Genomic DNA, 22,425 nt, shown 5'->3' with positions numbered 1-22,425 from the left:
TGTGCAATCCATACTTTACAAGAATATGATAATCACTAAGTATATAATAAAAGCGATAACAGATATAGAATAGAATAATACGTATATAGTTATACGATAACGATTATTACGATCGCACGAAAACACGTCCTATCTACTAGAGAGACTGATTAGAACTGATCCCGAGAAAATCCTGACACTTACACCATAATTCCCAGAATTCAGGTTGGGTCTCGAGTTTATGTGGATAATTTAAATTTTAAGAACTATAAAAACAGTATTGTACGAAACCATTTGTAAGTATCTGAATTATACCTGATGAAAACTATGATTAGAAAATTAACATTAATTATTACTTATACTAGGTTTCCAAAAGAGTTCTTTCACGATAGTTAATTGAAATCAAGTAGGTGTTGTATTTGCCAATACTGAAACGATAGAGAGATATCGAGCAGGATTAGGCACTGTTGTTGTAGCCGGGATTGATGGTACATTTAAAACGGTTCCTAAAAGTCCACCAGAACTAAAAAAAAAGGCCCTTTTTTCACATTCCAGATAGTGTACAGAAGTGTAGTAAGTAAAATTACTTTTAATCTAAATTATCAATTACAAAACTTTATTATTAATTATAAAAATGTACGTAAACCTTGTACTTTTCAGTCATTCCCAATGGTATATGCATTTTTGATCTCAATGAACCAGGAAAGCTACGAAGCACTTTTGAATGTTGTACGCAACTTGCTGCCCTTGAATTACGCCAAACTATGCATAATAACAGATTTTGAAACTCCATTGATGAATTCGGTACAAACCATAATGACTGAAAGTAAATTAATGGGTTTCTGGTTTCATTATTGTCAAGTAAGCATAAATAAGTAAAAATAATACAAACTTTAAATGCCATTTTCAACACAATATTTAAATGTATATGAATTTCATTCCACAGGCGGTTATAAGACACAGAAAACGAAAGATGGATAGTGTGTATCATCTGTTTCAAAATAACCCTATTGCAGCCAGAGTTTTGAAAATGGTTGTATAAGCATTATTGATTAACTGAGCTTTTAAGTTACATTCGTTTTTCTGTATTTTATTTCAAAATTTTAGGTATTACCTCTACCACATTTACCTGCACACAAAGGCCATCCAGATTGTCCGAGATATGATATTAATGAATAATGATGGTTTCAGGACTATCATTATTTATGTTCAACAGTTTTCGGACATTGAAGAACAGTTGAGAACATTCCTCGTTGGATATATCGATAGATACTGGCTAACTCAAGTTGGTCCTAGGATTTTGAGTGTTTTTGGATGCGAATATAGGACCATAATTATTTGGAATCATTCCACTCAACTTTATTGACACAAATTTCAAAGCACCCCAATATATGGGATTTTATACGTCAGATTTTCTATAAATATTATTTTTCCATTATAATCATTAGTTTTTAATCATAAGTATATTTTGCTTGTTATAGAGAAATTGAACCTGATTGAAAATCAGTGTTATGTTGAATTACATCAAGCACAACAAAATTATACGGTACTTTATTTTAAATTTAGTATTCAAATAGGTATATATTTTAATATTAGTAACTATTAGTAATAACATTCCTAGGGAAATCATAGAATATAGTTATATTTATGATTTATATTGAAATTTTTATGAAGAAAATATTAAATGTATAAAGAAAATTGTAAAACTTACAGATTAGAGACACTATTTCGAAACAAGAAAGATTTATTAGAACGCAAATAATTCGTCATAATATTTAAACATTGAATGTTGATGGGGACGTATTAATGTTCCCTAGTAGGGCAGGCCATCAAAATTATGGATATGTACAAGGACAGATTGGTGATGAATTTTCGATAATATTTAACAAGTGAAGATATCTAAAATAATTTATGGTTAATACAATTTTTCTATTAACATTTTTACAGGATAACAACATTTAACTTTAAAACACATAAAAAACTGTTTGTTTGCTTCTACAAACAAAAAACTATAGACTAGGTATAGTATTCCTTATTTTATGACAAGATATGACAACCGCTACCTGTTTTATACATTATGTTTATTTGTAATTTTGTGTTTTATTATTTATTTATGTGTTGCTTGAACAATGTTTTACCTATTGATTGATTGACAATTTTAAATTTTCATTAGAACAATGAATGTATTTATTTTACAATGATATGTTTATAAAAGTATGATTTACATTTTACAACATACCTGCCTTTATATAAATTTTTACTTGATATTAATACATGAAAAAAAAAAGAATTTTAGACTGTTATTCGTTGAGTATCAAAGTTTTATGAATATTTTAATTTAAAAATTTTATTATTTACAATTTAAGATTTTAAGCAGAACGATGAATGTAATACTAAATAAAAAAGTTTTATTTTAAAATGTATTTATCTATTTATTCATAATATCCACTTAATAAGTATAAGCAGTATAAAAATACTATCTAATACTTCATTTATAGTAATACTATTAACGTAATTTTATAACATATTATACATTACGTGGTCTGTATCGTCCATGCATCATGATTTCCATAATATATAGTTACATAGATAGTCACCATACTAATTACTAAGTCACATTTTTTGTGACTGAATGATTAATATAGGGAATTTCAAACACTCAAACGTCAATTGTGTATAGGTACTGTAGATTATGTTTAAAAGTTTATAATATATTTGGGTCATTTTGGTCTTCCGAGTACTGAATACCCTGATAATCAGTAATAATGTAATAGGTATTCTGATGTTATTGTAAATATTATTTATACTATAATTTATAATTATTAATTACCTATTGGCTATTGCCTATTTATAGTTGTAAACTTATATAAATATTATAATATTTTACAGGATGGACTGTTTCCTGCAGTATCTCACCATAAGCCCACTTAGGTGTGGTGTCATGTGGCTTGCGTTCCTCTTGGAGAGTTTGATTATGATCCTCACCTTCAAATGTAGACTGTGGCCATGGATTGGGGAGTGATAGCCATTGTGTACCATGCGACCATAAAGCATTCATAATGAGTTGATCACCTGACAGACTCCTGGAGGCCAGGTCCGCAGAATTGTGTTGCGACGGTATATGCCGCCACACCGCTGATGGACACCAGGTTTGAATTTGACTAACGCGATTGGAAACGAAGGTGGTCCACCGATGTGAATCACACTGAATCCATTGTAGGGTGAGATGGTAGAATCCGTCCATAAATTGATTGATTCAATGTTGATTTTAGACAGTGACTCTAGTAAGTGTTTGGTCAAAGAAGCTAACAACGCTATACCACACAACTCAAGCCTTGGTATTTGTTGGGTCTTAAGAGATGCGACTCTGGTCTTAGACAGAACTAAATGTGAGGATGATCGGCTATCGGGAAACACCGACACTAGGTAAAGTGCAGCAGAATAAGCTTGTTCCGAACTGTCACTGAATCCGTGCAGACTATATGTGGTTACCTGAGTGTATTTGTCCTTGTAATGCCGTGGTAATTCAAAGGATTGAAGAGCACTGTAAGAAGATCGATGATCCGACCACCATTTGATCAGTGTATCAGGCAGCGGGTCGTCCCAATCCAACTTGTTCTTCCACAGCTGTTGCATAATGATCTTCGCCATGATCACTAGAGGGCTTAACCATCCACAAAAATAAAAAATCCTTGCAATCTCTGAGAGTAATAAACGTTTAGTAAATGTTTCACCAACCTTGGAAGGTTTAACATGAAATAAGAATGTATCTCGTTTCCAAGATATACCCAATATTTTAATTGACGGATCCATGTGGTCGACCAGCGTTAGTTGAATGGCTCTTAGTGCTACAGGAATGTGCGTTAAAACTGCCTCGCAATTAGTGAGCCATTTGCGTAATTCAAACTCACCTGGGGCGAGCAAATTCAGCAGCTCCTGGTGTAGTTTAATTGTGGCAGTAACATCATCTCGTTCAGTCATTACCTATTTACATCGAAATCTTGCTGTAGCACCGCAGACAACTCAAGATGAATCCCTTGCTCGTCGTAGGCCAATTTCTTTAGGACTCGTTAAGCATGGTATTTTGATGTGATAAGCCCATAGGTCACTGTATTTAAGGTATAAATTCTTATTGGACTAGATTCATTTGGACGCCAGACAATACCTTGGTAGACACGATCGTCGAGGTGTTCCAAGATTTGTCGGAACATCTGTCGAATATCTGCGGTAATAACATAGCGAGGTAGACGGAAACGGATTAATATGTTAATTACTTCTTTCTGTAATTTTTGTCTTTTGTGAACTAGTTCATTCAATAATTTTCCGGTGTCCATAGTGCACGATCCATCGAACACAACATGAAGCTTTGTAGTAGTACTTGAGGGGTTTAAGACTTGATGATGCGGAATGAATATTTGGGAATGGACTAGTGGAATCAACTATTGCCATGTGGTTAACTGCTTCATAGTCACTCATAAAGTCTTTATATAGTTGATGTAAGGCAGGTTTGTTTGCAGACTTCTCTCTACTTTCTTCAATCGTTGAACAGCGAGCTGGTAAGAGTTGTTCACCAGCGGTGGTTCTTTAACAAAATTAAGTCTTACGGTATAAAGACCAGAGCTATCTCGAATAAATGTCTCAACGAAGTGCTTTTCACACTGTTGGTTTTCTTTGGACATACATGTAATGCGTGGTATTTCTTCCAGTTCCCATAATCGGTTCACAAGTGATTCATATGTAGTGGTATAACAAGTGACCGACTTAAACATTGGTAATTCATTGTGTGGTATAACCGTATTTCAGTATACACGGTATACACGGTATAACCAACTGGGTACGTCTTACCCTCGTATTCGCTAGTTAATGACACTCTCTAAAATAAATTAGAATGGCACTGTTAACTTGTGAGGTACGATGGGTTTGCGGTAAATCAACTACGCCTTACCTTCGTACTCTTTAGTTAATGACACTCTCTAAAATAAATTAGAATGGCACTGTTAACTAGTGAGGTACGATGGTGTGCGCTTGTCGATTCTACGCTCCTTTATGGTGGAAAAGACTCGAAGATTACATATACCCGTGGTACGTATATCCCGGCACTGTTTTCTATATAAAGGTAGTAACGCAAGCTAGACTTAAATGATATCCAACTCGGGTTGTTCTAGTCGGAAACACTTTTTTATTAACCTTTTAAAAAAAACACAGAATAAACAATCAAAAATACTATTTCGTTTAGCCCGTACTATAATCGTCGCTTCACACGTACGATCATCGTACCTACGCTCTCGCCGACTCACTCAGCGACAGCGGGACCCTCCTTGCCTGTGCGTACGGCGGTCTTATATACGAAATTTTCTTGTTGCCTCAGCACATTTAGCTTCACCGGCCTCTCCCGTATTTTATTTTAAAATATTCTTTTATACATATTAAGTAATAATTTTTGGACGACTGTCTACAATATACGACAGTCCCCGTTGTTTTTTTTAAAAAAATGCCCTCATTTTTTAAGAATACATTAAGAATTTCTTAATACTATGTTAATTACTATACTATATTATAACTAGGTTACTGTTTTTTTTTTTTTTGCGTCATTGACTATAAATTATGCTTATCTGTTAGTTTTATCCCATTAATAATTAATTATATTTAATACGTGCCTATATGTTATAACTGTCTTGTTGATTGGTCCTTCTCCGTGGTGGCAATTGGCTTCTTAGAGAATTTTCTGGGTTTAAGACTTAATATTTTTATTCTGACAAAAAGCAATAAATTATTGTTTTTATTTTTTTATAGATAACTTGTCTTCTGTATGTTCTGTTGTTTTTGAATGGCCATGATAACTATTGAAGTCGTGTCCTTATGGCCGAATTATTTATAAGGATATTTCTATAAAAGTACTAGTGACGATTGACGATCACGGTTATATTAGACTTGTGCGTTGAGAGAGGGAAAAGATAATAATACGATTTATATTATTGTATTTAACGTTTTATGGCTATTTGTTATGTAGTTTTTTTTTTTATATATATCAAGGATACTATTCTAGGGACTCAATGAATTTTACAAGGTTTTCGAAACCCTCTCGGATTTTTTCATCAATTTTTTTTTTATTCTTTTTCTGTCTTCTCTGTTGGTGTCTGTTTTCAGGATTGATCCCGTTTCCAATTCTTTTTATGTTTCCTTTTACCCTTTTTATTGCATTTTGTAATTTCTGTATCTTTTTTTTTTGATCGAATTTTTCGATGTCGTTCATCTGTAAATATTTATGTATATTATGTGTGTTGCATGAGTGTGTATGTTGTTTTTGTAGCTTGTTTTTTTTTTTTATATATAATTTATGTTAATTCGTTACGATATTTGGTGATGTTCTTTTTTTTTTTATATCCTTGCTAGTATTGGTGGGGGATTTAGTAAATCTATTTTTATTAGGACTGGGAATAATTTGAATGCTAAAAATACTATTGCTATGGTCAGCGTTGTTAACCATGTTAAATAAATTACGTCACCTATGAAGTCTTTGAGTAGTGGTTGCGGCATTTTTTCTAAGATAACCTTTTTGAAATATTCTTCATACATGGTTTGTGTTGCAGCCTCTTCGAATTTTTGACAAACAACATCATGTTCTTTACTATATGTATTATTGTTCATTTTGGGAATCTCTAATGTGGTCATTATTTTTTTTATTTGTCCATATCCTCCACCAGTATTAACAATGCCAATTACAGCTGCGGTATTGATTTTAATCATATTTGATTTTTCATCTTCGGTTTCAATAACACATTTGACATTTGAAGTTAAATGATGACTTAAATCCATGTCTACACTTACTTTCAAGTAGCATATCTTTGAAAGAACACGAGAACGGTGTATGATAAATTTCTTGGATTTGTTTTATAAAATGTATTAAGTTAATTATTCATCTACCAGTTATTTCAAATGTGTGAGATGGTGTTGGTTTTAAAGGTGAGTAGCTTATGGTTAAAAAAGTGTTTTCGAAAATGCCACTATCATTAGGCATTTCAGATGAGTTATAAACACTATTTTAATCATTATAAGATTCTTCAGAAAATGCTAATATGTCATTTTTCTCGGAAATAATTGATGCTTGTTCATCATCAATAATATTTGTCGGTGGTTCAAGTGGAGTTTCTTCCCGTATTACATTAATATCTTGTCCACTAAACAATTATTTTAATTAAAATTAAAATTGTAAATGTAGTATTTATTATATACGCATAAGGTACCTATATCTGTTTTTCCAGCGCATTTCAAGATTTGTTGACGATTTTCTTGGTTTCGTACGTATTTTAGACATAAAACCTCTTGTCTTTTTGCAATGCTTTTTATTAACCATATTCTAATAAATAATCATAGAGAAATCATACAAAAAGTAGTTATATATTAATGCTATTTTACTATAATAATGGTAGGTTTACATCAAGTCAACAAAACAAAAAACAAAGAAAAAAGGCAGGTAAGTAGTTACCGCTCAGCAGAGCGGCAGTACAGAGATTGTCGAGTTGGTCACGGCACAGGATTTATTAAATTTGAATTCAACGATAAATCATTGCATTTTATGAATTTCTGAATCCAAAAAAGTTTTAAATTTTCGCGATTTTTACTTATTTTTTCGAAATTTTAACTTTAGACACTTATAAAAGACAAATTTTAAAATACGCTTAACTTTTTTTTTAATTTTCACTAACAACAAGTTATGGAAAACCTTGTATTACATTTTAAAGAATTTTGACCGAACGAAAAAACTTTTATCGACATTTAAAAAAAAAAAAAATTACCGAAAACTACTTAGGCCTATAAAAAGCTCAACAATTTGCAAAATATTTTGAAAATTTTTGTGGTGTATTAAAATTATGAATTTTAACATTCGGTGAAAATTTCAAGTATCTACGTTCATTATTTTTTGTGTTACGCCAAAAAACAAAATAGATTTTTCTAAAAATTGGCTGTGCGTAAAAATTCCCGTTTTTTTCTTAATTTTTTGTTAGTTTTTCCCAACGCGTTAAAAAACTGTTGGGAAATTTTTACTTTTGACCCCCTCAAAGTACCAACTAGATTCATTTTCCTACCAGAAAAGATGCTGACGAAGAAAATCGGAGCACTTTTACTACCCTAATACGTGATGACAGAAACAAAAAAAAAACACATAACATTGTAAAATCAATACATTCATCGCTACGCTCAGAATGTAATACGTGAATATTTACGCAAAATCGATTCTTAACAAAATCACTATTGATTTTTGTGCAGCTATAAAAAAATAATGACTGTACATTTGACATTTAATTTTAAGAATATATTATAATACTTTATTGGTGTACTTACTTTTTCTAGCCGGTAACTTACAAATTATTTTTTGTAAATACAAATATCTCATGTACGTAGAAGTTAGAATTGGATAGTTGAAAAAATAACACGGGAAAATAGTAATACGTATAGGTATACAAACTTACAATAAGATACCGAACTACTAGTACTAAGTATTAATGTGTAATATGTCAAACACGATGACTATGCTGGTAAAATAGTTTATAGATTTGTAATATTGCGAGTATCATTAAAATATAATAATAAACCAAATTATGTTGCCATTAGATTTTAAAAATAACCGCGTTTAATTTTATAGGAAACGATAGACCAACACAGATAAGCATATTCTATATGTAGGTAGGTATAATATAGTTTCTCTCGGTGTGTTGGGTGGGGGATTCGAGTAATCGAGTTCAATCACTATCGGAATTGACACTAAACTACATTGGCAACACTTGTCAGAAGATTTTTTTTTCAATTTAGTGTAAAAAGATATTATTGTATTTCCTTTAGTACGCTTCTTAGAGTCATTTTATGATTAAAATACGTCTGAACAAAATTAAAGATTAGAAGTTAAACTTTGCTTTGGCCGGATGATTTTTTTAAATACCAATTATACTTGATTTTTCAGCTCAATGAAATACATAAAATAATAAAACTTTATTAATAACTAATTAATTCATTTTTTGATATTTTAAAAAATCATCCGGTAGAAGCATAATAGACTCATCAAGAATTCCATATCTTTTTTCAAAATTATAATCGGATTTCGTTAACACCTTTAAAACAAGGAAATGCAAAGCACCTATAATGCATATAAAAATAATAGTGTTGCAGCCCCTTAATTATGTGTAGAAAACGTTCTACGCGTTTGTAAATTAAAACCGATAATGAAATAGTGATTTAAATTATAACTAAATTAAATTTGAATTGTCGTTTAATAATCATTTCCATTGAATGATTGAATTATTATATTTGTCTAATATACTAATATAAATGAAATCACATATTATTGTATTAAGTCGTTAAGAATATATTTTCCTATTACTAAGTACATATTTTCAAGAACGCTTAAAAATGTTACAAATTAAAATTATATTATAAGCTCGATTACATGTAGAAATTGACATTTAAAAAAAAAAAATAGTTTAATGTATTACATATTTTTTAATTTAACTAAATTTATATTAATATAAATATTGTTTTTTCGAGCCATATATAATGATAATAACTAATAAGGATTACTAGAATTACATATTTAACCTAACCTTGAGCGTATTGATAAGTGATAACACATTAATATAATACATTATGTTTGTGCATAATACACCAGGGTGGCTGGTATTGAGATGTGTTAATATACCTAACACGAGGTTATTTTAAATTGGTGATATTCACCAATACCTACTAGACACCCAGTGTAGTTTTATACTTTTATGTACACGTGTAAGACGCGATTGTGGACTTTTTACCTTTTTCTTTTGCGAAAAACGATTGTGCTTTTTCACCTTGTTATATTTAAAAAAACACAACATTGTGATTTCACATTTGCTCACAAAAAAAAATATATATTTTAATGTTGGTTTTAAAGTATTTCAAAATATTGTGCTTTAAATATCATAATGTCTTTAATGATTTACTTGCACTACTAAAACTTAGTATATATTATAATGTAATAAATATGAATGAAGTATGCACATTATAATTTATACTAGGTACTTATATCGTATATGTTATAAAATTATATGGGTATAATTATTAACCGTAAATAATTTAAGTCAACAGTATTAAATGTTTTTGAGTACAAAGGTGATATGTGTGTGTGTGTGTTTTTTTTTATACAAGCATAAAGATAAAAAGACAGTAATCGTGTTTGCGGCGCCGATAACACGTCCCGTTGACCGAAGGGCATACGTGTACGCCGTACGGTGTACATGCATTATAAACCATAACAGCAGGTGGTCAACAAATACACATTATGTTAAGGTACAAGACGATATTGTAGTATTTTATAAGACACAACGAGTATACATCATTGTAGAATAATCAATAGGTATATAAAATAGCAAATTCTTTTATTAATTCAAAATACATGATACTCTTGGTGATATTGGTGTAGGTAATCGTAATGGTATCTAATAGACAACTTTCATAATTGTATTATATTATTTATTACACTTATATTTCATACGATGTAGAGTACTTATGTCTTAACACGGTGTAGTTAAAAAAAATTAATTATAATAACTTTGATGATGGAGTTGTAGCCATCCAAAATGTTAAGTTCCATGAGTTAAAACAAGCAATTTTTTTATAAGAATTGTTTCGGAGTTAATTTTTTTCCACAGTGTGAAATATCAAAATCGATAATAACATAATTTTTTTTTTAGGTTGTGTATGCCTTTAAGATTTGACAAATATATTTGATGGGTCAATAATTATGGTATTTTAAATTTATTTATTCTACGTTACATCTTACACACCACCTTGCATACCTAATATTCAAAAATACACCAACACCACTGCATCCAATTATCCAAGTAATAACGACGCCACGACGGCGAAAATCATATATAATATTATTTATCTATAATATTTATGTAAATACCAGTGCCGCAACTACACATTATGAAGTAAGTGTGCAAAGTGCAAACCTTAATTTAGAGACTAGATATAATTTTCAAAAATGTATAATGGAAGATAGTGAATTATCTAGCTTTAACTATATAGATATAGATATAGATTATAAATATTACACATCAATAACACACAATTTTTATTTCACAATGTTACGGTGAAATGAATTATTTCTACACAAAAAAAAAAATGTCAATATCTGTCATCTTCAAACAAAGCATTTTTTTTACCATGATTCATTTTCCTTCTATAAAAAAGAAAGACTATTAGGTTTTATGTATTTAAAATTCACATTTTATTAATGAATAAAAAAATGAACCTAACCTTAAACCTTTGTATTAGCACCTAGCATGAAAAAACCGGTCCTGTGACCCCGCCTTTACCCCAACGACAAAGATTACGTTACCTTTTCCACTTCCACACACATTTTTTGCGTCACGTACTCACGTCTTTACTACCTCCAACCGTACAGTGTGCCAATCTATGTCATTACATAATTTCAATTTACATCTTTATAGATTTGACTTGTATTATTTTCATTTTCAAATTTTAAATTGAACAACTGCTAGATATATTATACTTGCATAATAATAATGATAATTATTATAATAATAAAATCAAAATTGGTTTATGATCCGGTGAACTATAAATTGCACAGTGCATGCTTTGGTCGATTAGCAGAATTCTTTAGACATTCCACATGCATGTACTCTAATAAATACGCACACAAGTATATGCGCCACCCCCACCCTATTACGTTAGGCTGTTTAAGAAATTTCCCTTCTTGAATGGTAAGAGTCAGTCACGTGTATTCTTTCAGCACCACTTGAAACATCCGTTAATCTCCACTAACAAATATTTCTTACTGAGTAAAAGCAATAATCAAACAATGTTCGCCGCCAAACCATACATTCTAGATGTTGTAGGGATGATGATCTTCATCATCACTGACACCCAAGCCAAAGGTATATCGTAATAATTATTTATTTTTTATTTTAAGATTAAATTAATAAATTAATTATTCTACCTTTATACTACACACAGTATTATTTAATACACAAAAATCAACATATTTTTTAATGGAAGGAATATATGAGTAATAATTAATTTATAATTTGGAGAACATAATTTTTAGAATAATTTTATAATTAACAGTTTTTCCGTTTAATTATCATTCGCTGTCAGCGGATGACAAATTAAACGTAATTTGAACGATTACTATTTATACTTATTATAAATAGGTATGAATAATAACACAATTGAGTTATATTCTGATGATAAGTTTAATTTTTATTCGAAATTTTTCAGTATCGAATGGATTTTTAGTGATATTATTTAAAATTTTACATATTAACTTATTTAAACTTTACTTCCAATTACGCACTGTAGAACTATATTATTAAATTTAATTTATGTTTTCTTTAGATGACAGATGTCACCGACCAGTTACTGAAAATTGCAATGCTTCGGAATATTATATTGATGGCTGGAAATATACCGGATGGTACTACCACACGGAGTTAAAAATATGCAGACCTTTGTACACGCCGAATGGATGGCACACATGCAAAGAAAACTATGAACTGCCCGAGGCCAGAGAAATGTGCGAAGATTTATGCGGTAAGTTACACAATGTTAATTTTTAGGGACATAGTTAACCAAAATATTTATTACCTACTCATTTACTTAACAGTTAACTCCTTTAGTCTGTTATTTTATCAGTGCAAAACATAACTATAGTCTATAACTTCTATAACAATAAAATTTATTCAACTTCTGGACATTTTACAATATTTCATAATTTTGTTATAATCAATACTTTAATACTAGTTTGTTTTTCCGGTGGAATTTTTTTTAACATTAAACGTTAAAAAATTTTTAATTACCCTCCTGTTAAACGTTTAAATTTTAGATTTTAAAAGAAAGTTTTTATGAACTTCAAGCTTTAGAGTAATTTTAATAATTTTAAGATTTTTTTACCGAAATTCTAAATTGAAATGCTTAAAGTTTATTATTGTGGTTATTTGATATTTTGTATTAACATATGAACTCATAAAGAATCTTGTATTACATTTTCAAGCATTTTTACACTGCGATCAAATTTTATCGACAAATATAAAAAAAATCAAGCACCATTGTAAAATCAATACCTATATTCATTGTTCCATTTAGTATTTAAAATCTAGAGTGAAACCTTCACAAATTAAAATGCATTGATGTGTAGACATTCAACGCCTGACCACAGATCAATTGATATGATCTACAAGATTTTATACAATTACAATATTAATGTACAGAATTTCGTTTTTTTTTATAGCTGAAAGTTGCGTCATGGCAAACGGTGCACAGGGAATTTGCATGTCCAATGAAATATGCAAAATGTATAACCATAGGCCCCCCGCCAACAAACCATGCGGCAGAAACCAAAATTGCTGTGCCAAAGTACCTGATAAAGGGTTGTTACCGTTTAATGGACCTGTGAATGACTTGGGGGGTATTGTCCAAGTTGTAGTCCGTAAAAAACTTACTGATCCAGGGTACCCACGCGATGCATTTAGCTACATCTATTTCCTACCGTACCATATAACTGAAGAAGGAAAACGCTACAAGTAATATCATATTGTACTCGAAAAAAATATCATTAAATATTCCATCAGTTAATATGTGTTAAAAATAGAAACAGTACTTTTTTCTTTAGTTAATATTATTATTACTATCTAATTTAATAATATAATACCATTAATTAATAATTACATTTAATTTATAAAAATTACATACAAAATAAACAGTTATTACATTAAAGTGTTGTTTATTTATTGTACCATAATAAATTAAAAATAGATATTAATATTAATAGTTATTAGTTCATTCCACAAGAAGTAATTAATTTATTATATTTTCTTTGTACAATAGTCAATAATATATTCATTTAAAAATATACTTTGTATTAGTAAAACAAGCAGTAAGTATATGAGCTCTAGGACATAATCATACCTGTAGGAATTCAAAATAAAGTTAAATAACCCAATGAAAATTATAGGTACATATATTTAATTGCATAGTATAATATGTATATAAATATATTTATATTTTAATTGGTGTTTTTATTTTGTATTGAATCTATTGTTTTGAGTTTTATTTCTATGCACTTTTATTTTCTGAACTAATGTTTCTAATTTAATTCATTTTAAATCTTGATATTTTGTGAAATATATGGTTAAAGGCTTTTTATTGTTGTTATTCAGAAGTCAATGACTAAAAGATTCGAGTTAACTGTGTATTATTTTAAAACTAGATGATTACTATCCAAGCATTAACATTTGATTTAAGATGTCATGTTTAGAATCAATATTTCAAATAAACCTATTCATGCTATAAATATATTATAGTACCTTACTTGGCTTACCTAAATATAAATAATTGTGTAACTAAGTAACTTGGAACTTAATATTTTGTATATTAACTATGAAAAACACTCAGGTAAATAATAGTGGTTTGAAATTATACAATAATTAAAAATTGTTTAAATTCATGTTATCATAAACAATAAAATATGGGCGTTTATATTTTCTAGATTTATTTGAAATTTAATTTATAGTATTTTATACTATAAATACTATTACAACACTAACTATATATTTTATACTTTGATTTTAAATATATGATTATTGATTAATATAAACCAATCACATTTATATTCGGTAATTAAATGTGAAATATGCAGTGTAAATATTTATATATTAATATGTTTGGTTGAAAATTTAAAACTATAATAATTTAATGAAGGACTAAAAAAATACAATAAATTCTAACAAATTATATACATCAATACATCATTCTTCTATACTTACATTTAGTAATATTATTATAATCAATAACAAATAGCAAATTTAAATATTACAATGCATTTTCCAAACTAATAATTTAAAATTACTATACTTACTAAAAGTAGAATATTTATATCAAATAGACATTAGTCATTACCAACATTTTATTGCCAGACAATTGTAGTTTTAATCAATATAATGTATTTGCATATTATCGATTACTGATTAGTTTTAAAAAATATGTTTAAAAAATTATAGTAAATGAATAATTTAGAAATGTTATTACAATATATCAAATCATATTAAATATACATTTTTTATAATCAAATGTAATTAAATTATCAAATTACTTATAAAATAATACATGTTGTTGCTTTAGTCTGTAACCAGTAACTTTTGTTAAGTTACTTCCCTGCAGAAAAAAAAAATTTTTATCTTGATACTATGAATTGAAAAATATTATTACGATTTTAAAATGTTGATACAATATTATTTAAATACTATTATTAAATAAATGAGTTAATATTTAAAAATTATGATTTATTAATAATTAATTTTGATGTATTATAGTTATTATTTACTATACTATTGAAATTCCTTCTTTGTTTTAAATATTCTAAGTAATATGCTAGTCACACCAAATTGCCCATAAAACATTGTACACTTTATTTATTCTTTATAATTTTAATTGTCATTAGAAAAAAAAATACATATGAAAACTTAATTAGTTGGTAGTAATCGTAAGTATACAATATTAATTAATACAAATTTATATAAAAAAAAATTAATTAATTAATTTTTATTTGAATATTTGCAGTTTATTAAGAGGACACTATACACCAATTTTAAATATAATAAAACACATTCACACTCTATGCGTTCAGATTCCTTTGAATAAATTGTACAAACATTATTGTAACAGATTATGAAGAAAAAATATGTGTTTTTATTTTTCAATGTCTATTGTAGGTATCTACTGTTTAAGGTTTTTATTTCTCCAAACTTTAAAACTTGATAATTTTATTCATTTTAAATCTTAGAATTTTGTGAAATAGATAGTAAAGGGATTTTTTTATTGTTGTTATTCAGAAATCAATGACTAAAGGACTCAAGTTAAATGTTTATTTATATAATTCTATAAATTAGTTTTAAACTTTTAAAAATCATGTTATTATAAATAATAAAATATAAGTGTTTATATTTTCTAGATTAATTTGAAATTTAACTTTTAAAATATTCCATTATATTTATATATTTTATAAATGTAACCAATTTATTGATTAAAAATTAATAGGTACACTAAATTTAAAATATTAATTTATAAATTGACATAAATGATTATAAACTAATTTAATAATTAATTAATTAAATAATAATAACAAATATAGTTTAAACAACAATCTATTCCACATAATTTGTAAACGCCAAATAGAATAATCAAAAAAATGTTGGATTTAATTTATATAAATCAAAATACCAAGTTAAACTGTATTAATTTCGGAATGACGTTTCAAATTAAGAAACGATGAGAATATTTTGGTATGTTTCCGATGGGCAGTGTCATAAATTTTTTTTTGATACCTAATTGAAAATATTTTGAAGCTATCCACTCACCCATAAATAAAATTAATACCAATTTATTTGTATCTATGTAATTTTCATTAGGTATATTTTATATTATTTAAATTGTTATTAACTTTTAAATTAATACTATTTTAATATAAAAAAGTGTGAAGATGTTTATTGTTTAAATAGATAATCTATATATATATAAATTGCAAGGAAAACGATGAAAATAAACTTAATTATAGATTTCCTTAAGATGTATTATGTGAATTTGATGAAGAAATATATTATAATATTATAATTAAATATTCTCCTATGTACCTATATTGCACGTTCTATAATTAATACCTTTAAGATAAACAGGAGTTTCAACTAGTGATTTGCACTATCGAATAGTCACTATCGAACTATTCGATAGTAGTTCACTATTCGAACTATTCGATAGTCATTCCAAAACTATTCGAATAGTTAAAACATTCGAATAGTCACGATATATTCGATAGTTTTAAAACTATTCGAATAGTTCGAATAGTCTTCCGAACTATTCGATAGTTTATCAACCTATTCGATAGTGCTATTCGAATAGTCTTCCGAACTATTCGATAGTTTATCAACCTATTCGATAGTTTTTATTTAAAAACTATTATTCGGTTATGTAAAAAACATTCGAATAGATATTCGATAGTGTAAACTATTCGGTAGTGCCCATCACTAGTTTCAACTTATTTTTGTTCATAGCCGTACACTATAATATACTATGTTATGAATGCTTTATATTTTCAATAATTCTGCTGGTCTTTGTGTAACACTAATACTATTAATACAATAATATTGTATACAAAAATAATAACCCTACACTTCTAATAACATCAAATAGCTTAATGCTATACATGCGATGGTGGTGTAATGGTGAGCAATGTTGATCCGGATTCAATTCCTGGCCATCGCAGCAACTTTTTTTGCTTCCATCCCTTGTGAAATTTAAATTTATAGCATTTAATTATTAATTAATTATTTATTTTTTTTTTAGTTTAATTTATATAATAAAATCTCTTAATTATGAATTAATGGCGGCGAACAATTTTTAGTGAGTATTTCTCTATCAAGAGTTGTTTGATCATAAATGAACAAAATAACTGTAATTAGTACTTTAAAAGGTTTTTTTTTTTAACACAAATACTTATATAAAAATCTCAAATGAAAAAAAAATGTTCAATGTTGGAGCTTTTATGGCGTACAAGCAACAACTGATTTTTCAGATGAACTTTTTATGTTGTGTTGTACAGCCCCTTATTATACGAACTCGTCGATGTATCAATAATATATATAATAAATACATAAATACCTACTATTATACTATTATTTCATGGTATGCTTTTATGATTATTTTAGTTTTGAAATTACAGTAGGTCGTAGTTTGGTTTATTTTTTTCGAAGTATTGTTTTTCATACATTATTGTTAATATTATTATAATACATATTATTAGTTATATTACATACACAATGACATTTTTTATTCATTTTTTTGTTTTGTTCTATACAATATTTACAGGAAGATATTGCGTATTGAGTTCTATATTAAACTAAAATAATATGGTGTACCTAATAGACAATATAGTACCTATATAATATATTATTATTAAAAATTATAATAATATTAGGTATCATTGCTATAATTTGTAAGTTGCAACATTCATATAATGCATATTTATTAATTAATTAATTTGATTGTTTTAAACATAATATACTGCATACTATTAATACAATAAATAAACATTATATATTTTAATATTTATATTATACTTTGATTTAAAACTAGTGTTATACTTCTACAATATTATTATTATATCATTTATGTCAACCTTATAAATATTAAATATATATATTTAGAAGGGTTTTGTATTATTATCAATCACAAAAATATATATTTATAGGTGCTCATAATTTATTGTGGTTAAGCTTTTAATGTCCATCCTAATAAAGATATGTTTTTGTTGTGGTTTATTAATTATTATATTCAAATAAACTATTAATTTTCAAAGTCATTATTATTATTTTTTTTTAATTCATTAAAAATGTTTCATCGCCATTAACTTATTACTAAGGGATTATTGCATATATTAAACTAAAAAAATAAATAAATAAATAATAAAAAATTAAATGCTATAAGTTTAAATTTCATAAGAAATGGGAGCAAAATAATATTATTTGCGATGGCCGGGAATCGAACCCGGATCAACTGCTTGGAAGGCAACTATGCTGACCATTACACCACCATCGCACGTGTGATTTAGTGCTATTTGATATTATTAAAAGTGTAGGTTTTTTATCTTTGTGTATAATATATTTTTATGAGATTTTAGTGACTATAGATTGTTATTAAATGATACTATGATAATATTGTATATAAACCCTAAAACAAGCAAAAGTGAAAATCGGGTTGGCTTTGAAACTAATTTAATCGTCGTGGAGTTTTTTTTAAATTAGAGAGGATTTCACAGAGCGTGTTTTAGGAATATATTTAGTCCAATAAAATTTGTAAATACTTTTTGTTATTAATTTAATGCATACCGAACATTCGTATTAGTATCATAACTTTTAATAATACAAATTTAAACGATAAAATACATGCTGTTGACATAATAAACCAATACCCATACTAGGTAATATTTTTCAAACTTTATATTATATCCGTGTATAATATATATTCACATTTACAACAGAGATTTCAACAGAGCAGTGCAATATTATTTTGTTTGTGTCATTACATTTAATTTTTTTTTTTTACATCGTTTCTTTTTGTGTTTTATTTGTATCAGTAAGTTTCGTTTCGTTTTTCGTTTGTGTTGATTAGTTTTATTTTGTTTTTTTACATAAAAGAGTAGGTAAGTACATTGCGGAGCAGGTGTCTTATTTTATTTTAGACGTACGGCTAGGTTCACATGGACGCGCGTACACGCGCGTTAGCCCGCCGCAAAACGCGCGTATGACCGTTCAGATAGCTGCGTTTTACGCGCGTTGAATAAAGCAGTGTAAGTAATAAATAATAGATATCAAAGTAAATAATATTTTAGTACAGTTCAGACATCCATCGAGAATGGACGTAGTAGATGCTGTGTGTTTATGGGTTGTCCACCGAAGGATAAGAAGACAAAGACAAAAAAGGGAAAGAAAATATTGGGTTCATCCAATTTTAAAAACAAGACTTTCTTTTAGTCTTTATATTACCTTATATCCAAAACTTTGAGAACACGATGACAAATTTTTTAATTATTTTAGAATGTCTATTAAATCATTTGATGATCTATTAGACATAATTAAAGATGATCTAGAAGCTGATGAAAATGCAATAAGATATTGCATATCACCAAACGAAAAACTTATCGTCACTTTAAGGTAAGTCTGTGTAAATTATTATAACTAATAATAATTAAAGGAAATTAAACAAAAATTTTGCTTAAATTATTATTTACTGAAATATATTTTTATACTACTTTTATTATAAAACAAAGTAAATTTTAATATCACCATATGAAAGAAAAAACATTTTAATGTTAAAATTTAAAACAAAATAAAAAAATCAACCTTTAACGTTTAACAAAATTAAAAAGAAGTACTTATATAAATAGAATCACTTTATATATTTTTTAAATTATATTTTCATCCAAATATATCAAGATCTGACGACTTTTGAGAAATGTCACTGGCAGGTGATGGTACTATATTATTTTGGTTCATTTGAGTGTACATTTGATGAGGCGTACCATACGGAACTGCAGTTGTGTAATTTGGATGATCGTATTGTGAATATGTAAATCGTGGTGTATATTGTTGACTGTATGCTGTAGCTAAATGGTTAGATTGAGAGATATTTGTAGTATTTAGAGGGTGAGATTGAGTTGAAACTGACTGATTTTTAAGAATTAGGTTATAAATTTCAATTTTAGTTTTTAAACACATAGTTTCGGGTACTTTTTTAATTTCCTTAACTAAAGACAAACAAAACAATTTATCTTCATCGTCTTCTTTTTTATCTGCGACATTCCTTTGATTTAAACTTTTTTCGATTATATTTGCGAAGTGTTCATCAGCAGGATGAAGTTTTATTTTTTTTCGTTGGTGGTTAGGAGGAGTTTTGAAAATACCTTCCTTGTTTGAAGCACTGGGACTGTCTTCTTCAATAAAATTTTCAGTGGCTGATTCTACGTCTTCATCATCACCAACTTCTGCAGTCTCAAAATTACTCTCAGTCAAATTTTTTTTTATAGTAGGCTGTAGAAATTGTAATCTTCCATAGTATAAATATGCAGACCTCGCGAATATTGCACAGACCACTAGATGTTAAGATCGAGTTTGCAGAAAATATTGTTAAAGCTATATGTGCCTTACATAACTATGTCAGAGTGAGAGACGGTTTCAAATACGAAGATACGCTTTATGAAGCACCATTATCAAATCTTAATCCAACCTATACTGGTCGTAATGTACGTGATGCTGATACCATTCGAAAACAGTTTACAAATCATTTTATAAATGATGGTAAATTAGAATGGCAAGATAAAATGATTTAAATATTTTTCTATTTTTGTAAATTTTAATTCAACATTGTTATAATAAAATATAGATTAATTAAGTACCTACCTAAACTTTTTTTCTTCTCTTCCGAATCCTCTGTGCTACAAAAAATAAGCACCAACTCTTCCCAACATCTTCTCTTCAGTGTTCGGTTTGAGTAATCATGGCTTGACATATCCCATATGGCAGGCCTTTTTTCAACTTCATTGATTAATGTGTCTATGTTAATTTCCATATTTTTTTATACAAAAGACACTTTTTTTCAAAGAATAATAAATTCACACGATATTCAAACCGATCACGGTGAAAGTAAACTATAATATTTAATAAAGTGATACGAGTGACACAAGCTGCTCACGGTAACAATCGCAATTGATCACAAAATAAACCACAGTACAATTTCATAATATAATAATATATTATGTTCAAAAATAACATTTATTGAAAATATACATTTCGCTTTAATAACTGGCGTTCTTAGAATAGTAAATGAGTCTAGACGGTGTCTTTAATAATAATATTATTATCATTAATTTTATTTTATATTATTTCCTTTATTAATATATATTAATATATATTACCTTTATACATTTATTATATACAAAGTAAATTAAAAATGTATACTTCGGAAATCGGATACACAAACACAAAGTATCTACACACCCACACAAACGTAATTATGGTCACATGGTATAGCCACAAAATGTATTTTTTAGCATATTATATTATATATTTTAAAAATGTTAAATGCCACCTCTGAAAAATTCCGCCCTATGTCGCATATCCCTTGAGCTGTGCCGATTAGGCGCCACCACTATTGTGTGTGGGGATCTAAACGCGCGTGTCAACTGAACGGTCCGATAACAATCAACAGTATTTAATTTCGCGAAGCTACGCGCGGAAATAGAATTTTGCGTCGTTGTCGCGATCGACTCGCGTGTACGCGCGTCCATGTGAACGATGTATAAGAAACTCGCATATCTAAATACGCGCGATTAACCATGTCCATGTGAACCTAGCCTAAGATTCTATTTCCGCGCGTAAACGCGCGTGGCATCGCAAAATTAAATACTGTTGACTGTTATCGGACCGTTCAGTTGACACGCGCGTTTAGGTCCCCAAACACAGTAGTGGTGGCGCCTAACCGGCACGGCTCAAGGGGTAGGCGTCATAGGCCCCCGCCTAGGACTGCATTTTTCAAAGGCGGCATTTAACATTTTTAAAATATATAGGTAATATAATATAGGTACTAAAAAATGCATAAGGTACATTGTGTTTGTGTACCCGATTTAATATACATTATTAATTCACTTATTTGTATAACATAAATGTATAAACTATAAAGGTAATATATATTATTATATTAATAAAGGAAATAATGTAAAATGTAATTAATAATATTATTAAAGACACCGTCAACCGTCTAGACTCATTAAATGAGCCTCATTTACTATTCTATAAGAACTCCAGTTATTAAATCGAAATGCATATTTTCAATAAATATTATTTTTAA

At 28.2% G+C, this 22,425-nt stretch overlaps 1 protein-coding gene, 1 non-coding gene and 2 pseudogenes across 2 annotated transcripts; 2 read left to right on the top strand and 2 right to left on the bottom strand.

Annotated features, from left to right (window-relative positions):
* The first annotated feature begins 648 nt into the window (after positions 1–648).
* LOC126552520 (uncharacterized) lies at positions 649–10,714 on the top strand (annotated as a pseudogene).
* Positions 10,715–11,833: 1,119 nt separating this feature from the next.
* On the top strand, positions 11,834–13,623 carry LOC114126325 (uncharacterized). The gene is made up of 3 exons (XM_027990241.2): positions 11,834–11,909; positions 12,370–12,564; positions 13,262–13,623. Exons 1-3 carry the CDS (start codon positions 11,834–11,836, stop codon positions 13,555–13,557), a joined length of 567 nt encoding a protein of 188 aa, XP_027846042.2. The 3' UTR covers positions 13,558–13,623.
* A 4,923-nt stretch (positions 13,624–18,546) lies between these two features.
* Positions 18,547–18,618, bottom strand: Trnag-ucc (transfer RNA glycine (anticodon UCC)). Its single transcript has one exon. It is a non-coding gene; the product is annotated as a tRNA-Gly (tRNA).
* A 1,336-nt stretch (positions 18,619–19,954) lies between these two features.
* Positions 19,955–21,147, bottom strand: LOC126551876 (uncharacterized; annotated as a pseudogene).
* Positions 21,148–22,425: the final 1,278 nt, after the last annotated feature.

This window comes from Aphis gossypii, chromosome X (assembly GCF_020184175.1).
Source record: "Aphis gossypii isolate Hap1 chromosome X, ASM2018417v2, whole genome shotgun sequence".
NCBI classification, from domain to species: Eukaryota; Metazoa; Arthropoda; class Insecta; order Hemiptera; family Aphididae; genus Aphis; species Aphis gossypii.
This window is presented reverse-complemented; position numbering and strand designations above follow the sequence as displayed.